Raw genomic sequence first — 18542 nt, 5'->3', positions numbered from 1 at the left:
GGGAATATAATTAAATTATTTAATGAATATAGATTTTAAATTATAAATATAAATTTTACATTTTAACTTTATTTTTTAAACATTTCACCTTATTTTAAATAAAAATCAAAATTTAAATTTATTTTTATAGAATAATATAATATTTAAAATAAAATAAAATAAAATAAATTGAAAATATTTTCTATTAAGTGACAAATAATTCTGAGCTAATTACTATTTTTTACACATTTTTATAGAAAATTCTATCAAATTATTTTATTTTAGATTATCAAACATGTGTATAAAATTAAACCATTTTAAATATTTTTCAATGATCTATTAAACAAGAGGTTTGTAAGATTTATTTTTCTTTTTTCTTTTGTCAAAAAAACATATTTTCCACTTCATCAGTTTGTTTGTTTTTTTTTTACATTCCAAGATATAAACTATTCTCTATTTACTAGAGAATTACTATTATCATGAATTACTATTATTATGTACAGATTTTTTTTATTTTATATAAAAAGAATATTACTACTATAAGGTAGTTTTTTAAATAAACCAGTAGTAGCATTCAATATATAATATAAATATTTTTTTGTGGGTAATGAAAAGGCCAAAAAAAACTAGATGCCAGATAAATAAAGCTAAAAGATAAAGACTGCTGTCCACTTGGTTGAGGAGATCATTCAGTGTGAACTCTTTCTTCCTTTCTTTTTTTGTTCTTTTTTTTTTTCGCATTTAAAGTTGGAGGGAGGGATTTCTTAAGGTACCGCCAGGGTTCTTTTATTTTTGCTCTAAGTTAAAATGATAAATTGATCTTAGGAAATTTGGCATTTAGTAAAATAAATCTCTAGTTAAATTTTAAAATTAGAAGTGATTAGAGGTAAATTAAATGAATGATTAGATACCTTGTATTTAGTTTACTTTTTATCTCACGCTATAATATTTTTAACGCATCCCATTCAAATCCACCCTAAATTTATTAAAATTTAGATGCAACTTATGTTACTTTTGTATACAGCTGGTTAAATTGGTGAAATGGAAAACTAAGCGATAAGCCATTAACCAATAAAGAATGAGACTAACCGATAAAGCCAAATGCATAGTTTTATCAATTATGAACCATTTTCTTAATCATGAACCGTATAAATATTTGTCAATTAAAACCAATGTTAAAAAGTTATCCAACCATCGACCCAACTAATTAATCAATTGATTAATAGAAAACCAAATGCCTGATGGGTTTAACCTAAATTTATGTTCTAAACCTCAGTACACTTCGAGGGGGAAAAAAAGAAGAAACAGAAAACCAGCATTCATGAGAATGGGATTACCATTAAACCCTATAATGGTACATGATGATCGACAATGCAAAGTTAAACAAACAATACCCGCGTGTCCCAACCAAAAACGGGGGCTTAGCTAGCTCCCTAGACGATACCAAAATTACCTAACTTGATTTATCAACAGCTATTTTACATTAACTTTGGTGCACTACGAGAATAGATGGCATGTTTGTCTATTGTGTCCAGCTCCTTGGCACTTGCTGCAATGCAATGGCCGCTTAAAGGGTCCTTTATGTATATATTTTTTCTTTCTCCTCTTTGGAGGGTCCAAGACAAGACGGAGAGCAGGAGGGCGTACTTCAATTGTAGAGGATTTCTTTAGCACTACCATATCTGCAGTTGCAATCGGGTTTATAGAGTTTGAATATGTTGACCGGAAAGCATCAACCGTGAAGTACTCAGAGCAATAATCATATAAACTCCTTTCTAATTGCTGAAGGACAGCAACAGCATGGCAACATGGAAAACCTTTCAGTTGCCATTCCCTGCAGCTACAGTCCCAGAGATCAATGTTCACTACATTTATTGCACCCAAACTGTCACATACCTCAAAAGTGCTACCAAGTGACACTGGCACTTGAAGCATGTTAGCTTTAAGAATATGTTGTTCTAATTTGAACTCCACAGCTGGAGTTAATTTTGTCAACCACAGACATGAATCTGACTTCTGAGTATTCATCAACTTCATCATCTTACAGCAGATGGTCTCAATCAACTTAGCAATAGATGTAATAGGAAGTTCAGTCACCCAACTATAAAATGTCTCTGCAACATTTGATGAAAAATATCCATATCGTGAACCTTGAAAAAGTGCATTTGACCAGTGTTCAGGTCCACTTTGCAAGATCCATTCACAACCTCTGGTGAAATATTTCTGATGTTCTCAATTGATTGTCTGAATCCATCAAGTGTAGTTGCACGAGCAGCATCATAGAAATGTGTGATAATCACTTGAAGAACTTCTTCACTACATGAGCCGTTGAAATCCCCTTTTAATCCCTCTATTAGCCGATGGAGACAATAACCATGATGTGAATTCTTAAAGATCATGGAAATAGGCTTTTTAAACCCAACCCTTCTATCTGCCACAAACGTTACTGGTTGGAATATTGAAAGTGCAGATTTCAGTTGCACCAAAAACCAATGCCAATTATCATCATTGACAACATCAACTACAGCAAAAGCAACAGGGAAAATGCCCTCATTTCCATCCAAAGCTGTAGCGGTCAACAGCTCGGACTGATACTTGGATTTTATGGTCATAGTGTCAAGGAAAAGGAGGGGGCGACATCCATTCTTAAAGCCATGTAACGAAGCTTGCAAGGAAACAAATAGAAGATGGAAGCTTAAGTCCTCCCCGGTGACTAGAGTTGCCATGCTACCAGGGTTGTTCTCAATGATCTGCTTAAATAGACTAGGTACCTGATTGTAACCTTCGTCATAAGAAACTTGAGGCTTCTCTTTGGCAGACTCCACTCCACGCCACACATGTGCGTATCTTGCTTTGAATCCATAATCCTGAAGGATTTCATTAATAATTTCTCTCGGTTTAGCATTTGGGGAATCTCGTAATTTTTCCTTTACAAGAAACTTGACCAATTTACTAGAGACCTTAGGATGCCGAGATGAACTATTTCCTGCTCCACATGTATGAGTTTCACTCATCTTTTTAATCAGAAACAACTTTGTAGTAGACAACCTTGCAGCTTGAATTGTCCAAGGACAACCTTCAGCTTTGCAATTTGCAATTATATACCTAGACCTATTGGTTTTAAAGGTATATTCGAATCCATGAGCTATGGAGAATTTATTAAGAGCAACTCGAAAATCGTGAGCATTATTAAACCGTTGCTCCAGACCAGTTAAGCAATTCTCCCATGATTTAACAAGTTTCTGCAGTGCATTAGAATTAGGAGCTTCAGGAGTAAAGTTATTTTGATTGTCCACATCTGTAGTAAGAGAAGCCGACGAATCAAGCTGCTCAGTATCTCCAGAAACAGATGCAGCAGGAGTCACAGGCTCATCAACCATTCCAGACCTGCAATGTATACATCAAAACCATATAATATTAAAAAGGTGATAAATAATATTAAAAAGGTGATAAAGATAACAACATTGATTAATCTTAGGTTTGAACCTAGAGGCTTAAGAATGTTAGCTTGAAGACAAATTTGGTTATAATCACAACCACAAGTCCGCAGGGCATCTTATTTATTCTAGGTAGGAAACAATATAATTCCTTCATTATCTAAGCATTGTGAAATGAATTGTACCTACAGTGGTACATGGTCAACTGGTCGCTTGTTTGATTCTCGTTTGTTAAGACATAAACATCCACAGTTGTCGAATTTCCATGAAAATCCAGCAAGTGTTGCAGGTCTTTGTCATTAGAAACTGTGATAAGTGTCTTATTGTTGTGTGGAAGAAAGTATTTAATGGTCAAGGAATCAGGATCATGATTCCACATCTCTGCCACTTCTGCTTTCAGGTCTTCAAATTTGCTTTCAGTGTTAATACTAAGAGCATGAGCTTCTTCACCAATATATGACAAAGAACCATCATTATGTAGTGTAAATTTCCCCCTCGACCGAGAAACCAAAATAAGCTTTCCCTTAGCCATGCCTTTGCACAAACTCTTAGGATATATCCTTCCCCTGCGCTAAAACTAGATGTAATAAGCAAAGTAGCAAACTCTACAAGAAACTAGTCTTTTAGTCAACAGGTTATATCCACATATTTAATGAACTCAATAGATTGACTTTTGTTGAGTGTTTTCTCTATCTTCTTTAGATGGCAAGGTTGTATATTTATATGATATGGTTACTGCTCATTGATGTGATATCCTAGGTAGGTTTCATTCATGCCAACACGTACCCTACCCTAGACTTAACATGTGTTTATACGATGGGGGTTCGCCTATGTAGTGACATGCGAAGCCACATCGCACGGTCCTATGTGCGATCTCAGTGTGATTTCATGGGAGGGAGTAATTTCCCCTCTTGCGAACACTTAGTATCATGCGAGCTCAATGTGCGAGCTCGATATGCAAGCTCAGCGTGTAAACTGTGTAGAATCCGGCCCAGACCCATTCGGGTTATGGGTCAGTAATAGTAAGTATCATAACAACTTTAATTAATAATATTTACTTGTCAAGTTAATAAGACAAGAATCAATGATAATCCCAAAAGGTGAATGCCGATCTATGTACCTTCACGTGTCTAATCATTTCCTTGCCCCATTTTAGATTCTTCATATGCACTGTAAAACGAAAATTCTATCAAGGTTCAGAAGTCTTTGCCTAAGCCTTTAACATTTAAATCTATCACCTATGATCAAACATTAACACAATTTCTCACTTACAAGAGAACCCTGCATGATGATTAAAGTAAAAAAAAAACATTATTTAAACACATTAGAACCCATATATTGTCTCGTTGAAACATTATGGTATAGAGCAATTTAACATGCTATGAGATGAAAGAAGAAAGCACAACTGAAGGCTAGAAACAGTACGAGTTTATAAGTCGCCCATTAAGGGCTTTGCATTCCTGAATAATTTCACCCTCATCAAGAAGCTCCTCCAGGGTAAAATTTTCTTTTATTTAAAATTGTCTCAACCTGCATTGATTATAAAAAATAAAATTGTCAATAGACGAAGCAATAAAAGCTACACTGTCTGAAGAATACATGGACAGAAAATGGTACACATACAAGTCAACTGTAAACTAACAGCAAGCATGGCCCCAACCCTTAAGTATCATTTCCTTCCACAAGGCTTATTAGGGAATAAAATAAGGGTAGCACAAGATTGTGACTCCAAATCTAACCTACCTGGAAGAAAAACAACTATTTCTGTCTCTTTGCAAATCTAAAACATACCAGTGCATAACTAGAGCAAACAAAAACACAAGATTTCCCTCTAATAAAGGCAGTCAGAAGAACACATTGATGCACAAGAACAAACGCTGAACTTCACATTTGAATACCGGCCACTGATTCAAAATAAATAAATAAAAAGGAGCACTCATTTTATGCCGTAGCAAATGCCGCCTGACTTTTTATAAACTTCATTTGATTGGAACAATTAACGAAGTTGAAAATTCGCCAGACAAAACGGCCCATACTCTATATTGTACCACTACTCTAACAATGAGGAGTTCCAAGTACAAACGTTTTTACCCAATACCGTACATTGAAACACATTATTTCAATCCCTTAATATTTTTTTTTCTTTTTTGCAATTTTACCAGCATCCAAACAGAAACTTCACCAGCAAGAAGTCCCCGAATTCAATTAAATTCACAAGAAATTGCACACACGTCGGCGCAGGTAAAAAAAAAAAAGGCGAAACTCACGGGAGACGCAATGGACATTCCCGCCGGCCATACGCCGAAGCATCTTCGCCAAAATTTAACAGCGAAATCGCCTTAAAAAAACTCAGATATGAACCAGAGAAAAGGAAACCCTAGGATTCAGCAATTTTAATTAAAAGATAGGAAAAGATGTGCAGCAGAGGAAACCCTAGCAATCTGAACCGTGTGGATACGCAATGAAAAAAGAAACTAAAAGTGGATGGTTCTGGGATTCGATCAAGTCGATGGATGTGCGTGCGGGCAAGAGAAGGAAACCAAAAGCACACCCCGTAATCGAGGGATTGTTGGCGAAACCAAAAATAAATGGTTTAAATATACCAAGATCACTGTACTCTTTTGAAAATCAAAATTTAATTTCTATATTTTAATTTTGACTCATTAAGTTCCTATATATTTTTATTTAAAAATCTTGGCCTGCCCTTAAAATGCGAGTTTGGTTGGGTAAAAAAAAAAGAGAAAAGAAAATAAGAAAGATAATTATTTTATATAATGTATAAAAGTGAATCATTTCAAGAGGAGAGAAAATATAAAAAAAATTATCTGTTAGTTTAAAATTATGTAGATTCAAATATTTTCTTTTTCTTTTCTTTTTATTCTTTTACTCTACTAAACAGTTTATGAAAAAAAATTATTATTTTTTATTTTTCCATCTACCAAGCTGTGTAAAGAAAAAAAATTATCCTTTTTAATTTTCTACCCTCAATTTTCTTTTCACACCACTAAATAAACCCAAAGTTAATGGCCACAAAAGTAAAATAACATTTTTAATTCTCAATATTTATAATTTTTTGCTAATTTAATCCTTATCCTTTAAAAGTAGATAAAATTAAAAATTATATTTTTATGCTATGAATAGAACATAAATATTTAAAAATATATTTAAAAATTTTAAAAAATAAAAACTCTTTATAATTCAAATATATATATAAATCTAAATTTCAATGTTATCTAAACTAGATCGTACCAACTAATCAGATGTTTGACTTGAAAAGTAGTATCAACTGGTTGAATCGAGCTAAAAATCGGTTAAACGGGCAGTTAAATCTATTTTGAACTGGTTTGACTTTTTAATTCTCAGAACAATCAATCCAACATATTCAAATCAAATAAATATTAAAAAAAATAAAGTATAAAATTTGGTTCAACTACCAATTCAACTAGTTTTTTTAGCCCGGTTTAACCAACTTGTATCGGTCCCTGAGTCAACAAGTCCTTTACCTCTTACTGGACCGATACCTTAGTTGGTTCATAATTTAACAAATTCAATCTAGTTTAGATAAAATTGTATTTTGAAATTTTTTATATTTTTTAAGTATTTTAAATTTTAAATTTTAAATATTTTTTATTTTATCATTTTCGTAGTTTTTAAGTGTTTTGTTTAAAATATGAAAAAACATTTTATAAAATTGCAATACTTTTTAAAGCCTACCAATCAAATTGATTGAAAACTATAAATGTTGAGAGTTAAAAATTTTTAAAAATTGGTTAGTCGCAAACGACCAGGCTAAAAAGTCAATTGAATCAGTAGTTGAATAGAGTTTTATAAATTTTTTTTAATAATTTTTTTTGCTTCAAACTTGTGGGACCAAAATGATTCATAAAACAATTGATCAGACTAGCTCAGAAATCAATTTAATTGATTTTTTTGCTCTGTTCAACTAGTCAATTCGTAAGTTAACTGATTTTTTACCTCTCGCCATATTGCTACTCCAACCAGTTATTGGTTTAATCGGTCTAACTGGCCTATTCAGTCCACTTAAATAATAAAGGGACCAATATGTTTAAATAAAAAAGTACAAAGACATAATATCTCAAAAAAAATGTAGAGACTAAAATTTAAATTCCAAAAGAGTAAAAAAAAAAAAAACCTTTTGCATGTTTAAAGCTTTTCAAAAATTTTATTAAATATATAAAAAGCAGCTACGACTTCATTTTAATACAAATAAAAACTTTTACATTTTTACCCAAAACGTTTTATTTAATTATAAATTACTCCATTTTCATCGCTTAAGATAAAATACAAATCAAGACTTTTATTTACTTACAAATGATTTCATTTTAATACTTCGAACCAACTTACTTATATATGTTTTTCACCACATACATTACAAACTAATTATAACGTGAATGTCAATAGTTGCTTTTCTTTTCTTTCTTTTTTTTTTTTATACATAACGATTAAATTTTTCATTAATTCAATTTAAATGTTTCTAAATTAATAATTGTATATTACACTATATTTTTTTGTTAATATTGTTATTGATATTGATATAAACAAAATTGTTTCAAAGATGAAAATATTTATGACTACATTATGTATAAAAATCTATAGTATGATATATTTTTTAAATATTTATTTTATGTTAAAAATTAATTTCTTTTTTATGTTATATAATAACTATCAAACAAAGATCAAGATACTTATATATAAAATCTTAATAAATTAAAAACTATATAAATTTATTAAATATTAAATAAAATATATAAATATTTTAAAATCTAAAAAATAACACCAACACATTTAAAATAAACTTAAATTGACCATTTGATAGGCCTTAGTCAAAATTTTAAGCCCAAAACAAGGATTGGGTTAATGTCGTACATAAGCCCACTCGAATTTAACCCGACTAAATGCCCCTGCATACATAGTACTGCAGTCACTAGTTGGACGACAGCAAGTGAAACTGCGAAACCCTGAATAAATAAAAGTATAAGAAACCTGTAGCTATGCAAAATCATAGAAGCCCAAGCAGCTGGAACAGGCGGTTACGATGAAGAAGGGAGTTCAACTTGCTAAGCGACTTTATCCATCTCTATCCACCATCTTAAATTTGAATGCTTCTACTCATTCTCTGCTTAGCAGCTCTCCATGGTGGTCCGCCTCTCAACATCGCGGCGTCAAAGTCAATGCCATTCATGTAAACTACTTTTACCCTTTTCGTGAACTTCAATTAGATCTCCATTTTCATCTTTACGCTCCACTCTTCGGACTTCTCTTTTTCGCTTTCTCCACTGCTGCTTAACATGTTCTATTCACTTTCGCTTCACGATTCTTTTATTTGGAAGAAGTGGAATTTGTTGCTTTTATTTTTCTTTTCAATTTTGTCTATTGATTTTGTTAATTAAAAAGCTTTTTCTTTGTGGATGGTGATCACTCCTAATTGTACTGCAGCTAAGGCCTGGGAATGTAATTGAAAAATCAGGTTAGCTTTTAACTCATAGACCAAAATTTAGTTATTATCTTATTTTTCCCCTTGAATTAATATACTAACTGATGCTGTTTTCATTCTACGAATTCCTCAGGACGAGTCTACCAGGTACTTGTTTGCATTCTGTGCCCTTAAAGATAGGTTTTCTATGTTTTATTCCATTAGAGGAAGTCCAAGGGGGAAAGGGGATTTGAAACTTGGACCTACTCTATTGTCTAGAGGCGTAATAATGGCTATTTCTTGGTTGTTGCTTAAATATTCGCTTTTAGGTTACCCATAGTGCTGTAGTTTAACATTTCTTACATAACTTGTTTGTAGATTGTAGAATCAGAGCATAAGCAGCGAGGTAGAGGAGGTGCATTGATGCAGGTTAGCTTGAGGTGTTTTTTTTTTTTTTTAATGCCAAAAGTGCAGGTTAGTTTGTTTAGTCATATGATTTTTTCAGTCATTGGGTACTTGTCAGAATATTAGGTTTTTCCAACTATCTTCAGAAATCGCAGTTACCCTATAATAGTGACAAAACATATATAATGAAGGGAGAAAGTGGAAGAAATTGACAAAACATATATAAAACTTTTGTTTGATTATTTTCTATAGATTCATACTGTTAATTTCTCCTTTTTGTTTTGTTTTTTGTTCCCCCCCCCCAAAAAAAAAAACTACAGGTAGAGCTTCGTGATGTTGACAATGGAAACAAAGTAAGTTTACGCTTCGGCCCTGAGGAGCCTGTTGAAAGTATGCATCTTAACTTGTTGACTTCTTTACCCAGTTTGCTTAAGTTTAAGTATTTGGTGGCTATGGTTATGGTATTGCATTGAGCTTGAACATCAGATATGACTTAAGGTCATTATTTGTCTGTATTAGATTAATGTCTCATTATTTTTTGCAGGAGTATTTGTTGAGGAGAAGTCTTTCACGTGTTTGTATACAGAGAAAAACACTGCATTTCTGATTGAGTGAGTTTGATTTGTTTTCACCGTCATCTTCTTAAGACTTGCATAAAATATTTTGCATTTAAAGAATTTAAAGTGATGGAAAGATTCTGCTACGAGATCAATGAGTTATATTCCTTTTATATTGTTTTGCAGGCCTGAGACATTTGACCAACTGCAAGTACCATTGGACTTATTCGGCAAGTCTGCTGCTTACCTAAAAGGTTGATAAAATTAAGACTGGACTTGTTGTGTACTTGGTCTGCTGGAAGTAATTTTAGTTCTCCTTTTATAACTAATACCTTTGTTTTCTGTTATGGAGTTGACACTTCCATTACTACAGTCACTAATTATCCTTGCACTCATCTTCGTCATCATTAAGATCTTGCTATGCCATTAAAACTTGAATGTGATCTACCACCATTTTAACTTCTTTTCCCAATTGTAATCTACTAGTGAATGTCACTTCTAGTTCAGAGCCATGTAGCAGTTATTTTTATTGCAAGTGGCTTTTATCAAATTACATCCCCAGACAAAAGCCTGTCTTCTCTTCTTAGGAAAGGCAATCATTTGGAGAGAATGATCCTGCAATTAGTTGTAATAAATGGATATTGCAGTAGTCTTATTGTGCTTGTATGTATTTATATGGTTTTATTAAAAAATAGTAATGAACTATTAATCTATTAGTTTCATCATATCTTTATTGTTGATGTATCACTATCTTTGCCTTCCTTCTTACCTCTATGCATATCATATATGTTTTCTACTATATTTCTAATGTAGGACATTTAGGACTAGGAGGTTAAGTTCATGGCTGCTTTCAGATATGAATACTCAAGGAAGAAAGGAAAAACTAAATAAGAGAAAGGGTAAAAAAAAAAAGGATCCTTAAGTTTCAGACATAGATATCCTTATAGAGTCCATATTAAAAAGAACAAAAAAAGAATTCCTTATGGAGTCATGGCTGAGATTTATTACATCACACAATCACAGAGAGATAGTACTTGAAAATTTCTGATATTAAGCTATACCTTGATTGGAAGAATACAGAGATAACTGATTTATAATGATTCCTGGTGCAAGTGCTAAAAGAAAAAAAAAATCTTGGTCTCTTAGGATTTTAACAAATACTCTATTGGCAAATTGATAACGAAAAAAAAAAAAAACCAAATGCAACAAAATAAGGGAATCACAAACCAAGAGCATAGTAAAAACTGAAGTTTCCATCAAACCAAAAAATTATAAAAGTATGATTGACAAGAAAACGAAAGGAAAAAAATGACGAATTAAAGAAACAATAAGTCTATGTACTGAAAAACAACAAGTAAAAAGAAAAAAAGAAAAAGGAGAAGAAACCAGAATGTTACACAAACTCCCACAGCTTAGCTTCTCGCCAATAGGTATTGGTCCTATGGGCAAATTATGGCTTTGGCAATAGGGCCAGTTTTAGTATACATCCTAAACACCTTTGGAGGCTGTTGCCAGTGTACTCCAGTTTTTTAAAGCATTAAGTGCTAGTGCCTTATTATTTTTCTTTGCTTCTTTCCTTTAAGCATGGTTGTGGATTTCAGGATTGAACTCGTATTTGCCTCACTGAATGTTGTTTCATTCATGACAGAGGAAATGAAAGTTACACTACAGTTATATGATGGAAGGCCTTTGACTGCATCAGTTCCAAAGCGTGTGACATGTACTATTAAGGAAACACAAACCCCAATGAAAGGGGTTTCAGCCACCCCTAGGTATGTTTTCCAATTAATTCTCATTTGTTTTTAGCAATATTAATACAATAATATCTGTCATTTTGTTAACCTGCTTATTCCTACATCCTCTGACAAGCAATGCTTTGTTATTATTGCGTCAACTTATTTCAGTTATTATAGACATCTACTTGGCATGCTGCTGAACATGTTACACTAAATATCCAATCAATAGCGCTAGCTATATTTACATTAATTATCTTGTCTGCATGTATTATAAAGGACCAGTGGAAGTATATTTTACTTACATCTTATGCGAAAATACATATATACGAGCCTTATTTTTCCTTCAACTTAAATTAATTTGGCTTAAGTTGTTTGTTGGTCCCTATTACTCTTCTATTAGTTGGGAAGTCAATTTTAGTTTTGAACTTTGGACAAATAAGTTCTGTTTTTTATATGGTGAAAAATGGAGTACCATTTTAAAGGATGTATCCCCTTCAGGACACCCCAGTGCTTAGAACCTCAGACTCCATGTAATTGCCTATCTTTGTGTAGGCTTAGATTCCTGTGGATACTGGATATCCATATATATAAAAATGTAAATGTGTGTGATGAATGTGGTTGCTTATGATGGGCGTGTTTTACACAACTAGCTGCCACAATGGAACTAAAGAAGTTGGTAATGGATAGAGATTGCCGAACTGTTGGTTTGGGCTTGGGGATATTGATATGTGTTGGGTTAAAGTTTGAGTAAAATGTTTACTTTTCTTTATGTTCCTTTCTAGGTGTGATGTCCTCTTTCTGCCTGTTCATTGTTTCAGGACTCACTGAAGAAAACTATTTTAGCCATTAGGCAGCATTGCTTTTAGGATAACCATATATGTTTAGTTGAATTAAGACAAAACTGAATTCATAGTTTAGGAATAATTTTAAATCAATTTGATTTTGAGCAAAATTCTTTTAGGACTTCGAAGCTTCAAATTCATTTGCACTTAAAAGATTTTAGTATCCAACGAAGTTTCCCTTATTGAAACACATCCACTTTCTTCCTGTTGATGTGAATTCTTTCTTTAAATTGGCTGTTGTCACTGTAGATTTATGCAATTTCTTTTGAACAGCAGCACTAACAGTCTTTTTCTCTCTTTCTTAAAGGCATTTAGATAAGATTTTTTTCCTCAACCCAAACAGCATTTGCATTTGAAAATTGCAACCATAGACTCGTTCATGGTTGAGTATGATAATATTGTTAATTATCTTTTTCTTTTTCCCCTCATTTTACTTCATTAAGAAATTAGTAAATGATTGTTTGTGATAATTGAAAATCCCCTGCATTTTGACATCATATTAATTTTTGTTAAAATGGCAACAATCTCAGTCAAAGAATTCCGCTTGCTAGATCTATTGTAGACTTTTGGACTTCAAGATTTTGTCTTTATCCTTCTCGTTGGTGCAGGTATAAAAAAGCTTTACTGGACAATGGTGTTACTGTTCAAGTAAGTCAAACATGGAGTTGTTTTCTTTGTGTATTTGAATCTTTTAAAAGATTATACCCATAGGCATTTCACTTCATTCTGCAGTATAGTAAAATTGCTTGAGGAGGATGAACGGAGGATGAACGGCAGTTAGAAAACATTAACCTTTGAACCTTAAACAAAATGAAACTGTGAAGAATTAAAAAGAAAAAGGAAAGAGTTCACCAAATAATAAATGGTTGAGAAGTGGACATCACTAGCTATTTATAGTGGTTCGGCCCTCCTAAACCTACGTCCTTTACCTTGACAATCCTTGTCAAAGATTTCTAATGCTAACTTCACTAAACTAGTAAAGTTAACAACCTCCATCAAGCAATTTCCAAGGTAAGCTATTCCTAATTCTAAAACCCAAAATAGGGACTCAAGGAGTGTTCCTAACTTGAACCTTACAAACCTACAGTTTAAACAATGTGTAACTGACCCCTATACACCAATATAGCGCAAACAGACTTGGTTAAATTGAACTTGAACGTTAGTTTCCAAACTAATATTTCAGTCTTTTGCCAACAATCTCTTGGCCTAGTGGCAAGATGCTTGTGATGCATGAGAGCTTGGGCTCAAATCCTTGCAACACCATACACCCAAATATATCATTGTCTTCCTTAGTGTTGTCAAGGGCATAGGGTGACATTAGGCACTGAACCCCAGGTGCTAGCAACTAAAAATTTGCTTACCTGAGTAAAGTGAGACATATTATGTATATATGCGTGTTTTGAATGTGCCTATATAAAAAAATAAAATAAGCTTAAGTTATATAATTATAATAAACTCTAAAATGTAATCCGATTTATCTTACAAGATATTCAAAATTTTCTCCTTTTTTTTAAGGCCAATATGCATGTTTTCCTTATGGTTTCATGTTAGTTGTTAAATGCTCAAATATTGAAGGGTGGAGTTTGGTATTATCTCCTTTCTTACCAGTGAGGTACAACTAATGAAAAAATAAATAACAATTTAAAGAAATTAAAGAGAATTCAATCGGGGTGTCTTTTAAAGGAATATTGTATCATGCCTAGGTGCTTCAGGTGTGCACCTGATTAAATGCGCCTCATCCGAAAAGGTTTGAGGCACTTTTGTTTTCTGGCATTCCTCGACAACACACTCTTCAATATTAGCTCTGAGATGCCTGAATAAATAATATTATTTTCAGTTGAACCCTCCTATGATGGGTGGATTAATCATTATACTATACAAGGTAATAATTTCATTAATTCATAAATTTAGTCATCCATTTCAAATTTGCTATTGCTGATACTTCAGCATATTTTATATGTATCTAAATGAAATGTTCTTTATCATGCTATTCTTAATTTTCTATTGTTGTATGATTATCATTCTATTCTTAAAGCATATGCACATGAAATATTGGTTTTGATGGTTAAATTTCTTAATAAAAGATATTAAAAAAGGCAAAAACACTGATATAAAGTCCAAGAAAATTAAATATTCTTTGACTATCAGTTGGAGTGGCATTTAAATTTAAGTTCAAACAAATACTATTTGTGACAAACTTTTGGTTTGAGAAATATTCAAAAAATATTAATTAATTTTATTTGAAAAACACATTTAAGTTGCTTTTGGGCACTAAATTTTAAATATGGATTTATATTTGTGAAATAGTATAAATTGTATAAGAAAACATATGCTATGTAGTATTTACGATTATTTTAAAAATTCATTGGTTTCTTGGACAGTTGTTTTCTGGTGAGTTTGAAATAGGTGGATATGTTTTTGAATTTGAAGTTCATGTTTTTTATGTCTTTCAAATATATAATCATATTGAATCTCTAACTAATTTATACGTGATGCATGGATTTCTTTCTCACAACTTATATGACAAATAAACTCTAAATCAAAATTTTGAAATTTAAGTTTCCTACATAGCTTTGAAGTTTTTGTCATATAAGAATAGCAGTTAGTACAAGACTAATAATAACAGGACTCAAACCTTAATAAAATTTAAAATACCAAATATAACCCTAAAACTCTCAAGGCTTCAAAGAGAAGATCCTAAGATCCTACAAAATAACACTAACAATCTAAAAAAGCCAAGATACATACAAAGATTAAAATCCCACCTAAAAAAGGTCTTAGATATCTTAATCTCTCAACTAACTTATTTCCATCTTTCATCCATGGACTATATTATTGCTTATTTGTTGAATTTGTTCATTATAATTGTTGTAGGGCATGTAGTTAGAAACTTTCTTCATGCTTGTGCTTATGGATTCTATGGTGCTCTGATATCCTTTGATATTTTTAGTTAATGTGAATGTTGTGACTTAATTTCAACTTCCTCAGGTACCACCCTATCTTGATACAGGAGAAGAAATAATTATCAGTACTGAAGATGATTCATACCTTGGCAGGTGAATTTCACTATTCTATTTGTCTTGCAATAAATTACATTACGTAATTTCTTTGGTATTTCATATTTAGACTCTTGTGTGGACATTTGGTTGCTTTCAGAGAATTTTTTGCTATTTTTATTGAAAGGGTGACACATGGTTAAGTTTTTATGCATCAGGAATGGTATAAAGTTTGGCTCTTTATCATTTGAGCGCCATATATAGCTGCACCCTTGCTTGCTTTTTCCTTTAAAGATTTAAAATGCTTTTAAGCTGAAAGAATGGGGTATGCTAGAGTTTAGTTTACTTGATGAAATGAATACGACATACCGTTTTTCTATGTGCATCTCTCTTTCTCTTTTCCTTTGTGCTTGATTTGCCTTTAAGAGAAGGAAAAATTGAGAGCCAAGGGGCAAAGCATTCTCAACCGAGTAAACAAAAAAAATATGTAAGATGTTACTGGTAGAAAAATCTGCATTGGAAGCAATGATTTGTGCTTTAACTCGGTATGGTTGATACTCTTTGAACCAATTTGAACAAGTGTCAGCCATGTTCAGTTATATTCTTGCCTCCACACATACACTTGTTGGCATCAGGGAAAGAGGAATGGAAGAATTACATCATTTTCATTCTTTCTTCCATTTGGTAGGAGGGAAGGAAAATAGGTGAATTTGCTCCTTGGCTTTCCCCTCTTTGATTTTCCAAAATAAAAAAGAAACTCATCCAACTTAAATTAACAATTTTTCCTTGGGCCTCCTTTCATGGGTTTAATCCTCCATGCCAAAAGCACAATGAAAGAAAAATAGCATTCGTTTGGTCTTTCCTTTTTTTCCTCCTCACTTGTTTCCCATTCCTATATTTTCTTTTGTTTTCTATAGTGAATATTAAGAAAAAGCTTATTATGTAGCAAATTATTGATAACTATCGAATAGTAGATATTTCTTAAGAACCGATATCCAGTTACTTCTTGCAATATTTGTTAAATTTGGATGATGATATTATTATAGTCATCTGCTTGCTTCCTGTTTTTAACAGTTCTTTTGTTTTTGGTTTCTTTTTTCAGGGCAAACTAATAGTAGTACATTTAACAGGAGTTAAATAATCTAGAGAAAAAAAAAAGAGGGAAGATTTTGAAATTAGTGGTGTGTTATAGTCTATCAACCATATTTGTTCCAATTTTTTAATTTTGATCCAAAAATATGCTGGTTGGCCTCTATAAAGTTGTAGCGAGTGCAAAACGCTTTATCTTTGGAGAATTGTATCACTTATGAGAGTTAAATAAACTCAAGAGGAGTTGCTTGGGGGCTTTTTGGGTGGTGAATCGAAATATTTTTGAAGAATATTTTTATTTGTAGGATTATTTTTATAGCAAACTCGTGAAAAAGATATTATGTAAAAGCTATATTATAAAAATATTACTGAAGAAACTAGTAAGGTTTCGGTTTAGACCATCAAATTGAGGTTTTGTGGGTTTTGATTTCATAGTATATGCAACCAATAAGGTCCACAAATCCTAGTAGACAGGGAAAATCCAAAACCCTGAAAGAAAACCTTGAATCAGCACCTAAGACCCTGACTCTAGCCTTGAAACCCTAGAAGAAAAAAATAAAACCTTAAAACCCAAATATAAACAATAAAATTATAAACCTAAAAATCTTAAATCCTAAACCATAAAACAAAATTCATAAGCACTAATCTTACCTCTTAAACCCTAAAAATCATAAAATTGATTACCTCTTAAACCCTAAAAGTCATAAAACTGTGAAAGACAATAAATCCTAAAACCGTGAAATAAAAGCACTGGGTATCAAGGCAATAAATCCTAGAAGAAAATCTTAAAACATGAACACTAAACCTTGAAAATTAAAACACTAAAACATTAACCTTAAAAGAAAAAATAAAACCTTCAAACACAAATATAAACAATAAAATTATAAACCTTAAAATCTTAAATCCTAAACCATAAAACAAAATTCATAAGCCCTAACCTTACCTTTTAAACCCTAAAAATCATAGAACGTGGAATAAAAGCACTGGGTACCTAGACTATAAATCTTAAAAGAAAATCTTAAAACATAAACACTAAACCTTGAAAGTTGAAACACTAAAACATTAACCCTAAATATAAATCATAAACTCAAAATTTTAAAACAAAAACCATAAAAACCCTTGAACAAAACGATATAAAATTTTCAAAACCATAAAACATAACCTTGAAATGTAAAAAACATAAACCTAGTTTTTTGAGTTTCTCAAGTTGAGTTTCTCAAGTTTTTTTTGAGGGTTTAGGTTCTCAAATTTTTTTAGGTTTTGGAATTTTATGAGTTTTTTTCGAATTTTGGAGACATCATATGAATTATGTCATGTTATTCTAGGTTTATTTTTTATAGATTTTATATAAAATATGTTTTACCACTACATCCATCACTTGTTGATATTAAATTTATAAATGTATATTATAAAATGTTCGAAATTTTTTTGTATTTGATAATTTTTTATATATTATAAATGATTATGGCAGTATAATTTGTTTATTTACAGCAAAATTATGTTTTCTTCGGTTTTAAGTCATGTAGTCTTGCAGAAATCATTCAAATCTAACTTATCTTGACTAATCACTACAAATGCTCATCCTATATCGTGTTCTGCAACAAAGAATTGGAGATTCCCATGCAGAGTCTTTTATCCAAACTGCCATGGTGATCGATCAGGCACCATAATAGCACTGATTCTTTCTTTTTGATTTTTCCATTTCCTCTTTGTAATACGTCGAAACTATTAATATTGCTTTGTGCATAATACAAATTTAAAAAGCATTTGCAGTTTTCACTAGGGTCTAGGCAGTCTATATACTAACTGCAAACTAAATTCGTACTAATAAGTGGCGGAGTTTAGTACATCACTCTTAAAATAGAAAATTTTTAATTTAAAATTTTTATAATTTATAAAATTTTAAATTAGTAATGATAAAATTACAAATTAATTTAATTTTTTAAAAATTATAAATATATATATACAATTTAATTTCGATCCATTTTTTTTTGTGACTGTCACCAGTACTGATAGAATGAAATGAGTTACCTGTAGACCATATCTTTGCACATTAGTAGTGGCCAC

The 18542-nt window shown here is 31.7% G+C and overlaps 1 protein-coding gene and 1 pseudogene across 1 annotated transcript; one reads left to right on the top strand and one right to left on the bottom strand.

The window, feature by feature from the left end:
• Positions 1-1214: 1214 nt before the first annotated feature.
• LOC107906312 (uncharacterized) lies at positions 1215-6037 on the bottom strand (annotated as a pseudogene).
• Positions 6038-8370: 2333 nt separating this feature from the next.
• LOC107906311 (elongation factor P) lies at positions 8371-16746 on the top strand. The gene is made up of 11 exons (XM_016833275.2): positions 8371-8619; positions 8874-8904; positions 9005-9018; positions 9229-9279; positions 9576-9645; positions 9800-9866; positions 9999-10066; positions 11461-11584; positions 12999-13038; positions 15379-15446; positions 16489-16746. Exons 1-11 carry the CDS (start codon positions 8473-8475, stop codon positions 16496-16498), a joined length of 690 nt encoding a protein of 229 aa, XP_016688764.2. The 5' UTR covers positions 8371-8472; the 3' UTR covers positions 16499-16746.
• The last annotated feature ends 1796 nt before the right edge of the window (positions 16747-18542 follow it).

This window comes from Gossypium hirsutum, chromosome D05, assembly GCF_007990345.1.
Source record: "Gossypium hirsutum isolate 1008001.06 chromosome D05, Gossypium_hirsutum_v2.1, whole genome shotgun sequence".
Taxonomy (NCBI): domain Eukaryota; kingdom Viridiplantae; phylum Streptophyta; class Magnoliopsida; order Malvales; family Malvaceae; genus Gossypium; species Gossypium hirsutum.
This window is presented reverse-complemented; position numbering and strand designations above follow the sequence as displayed.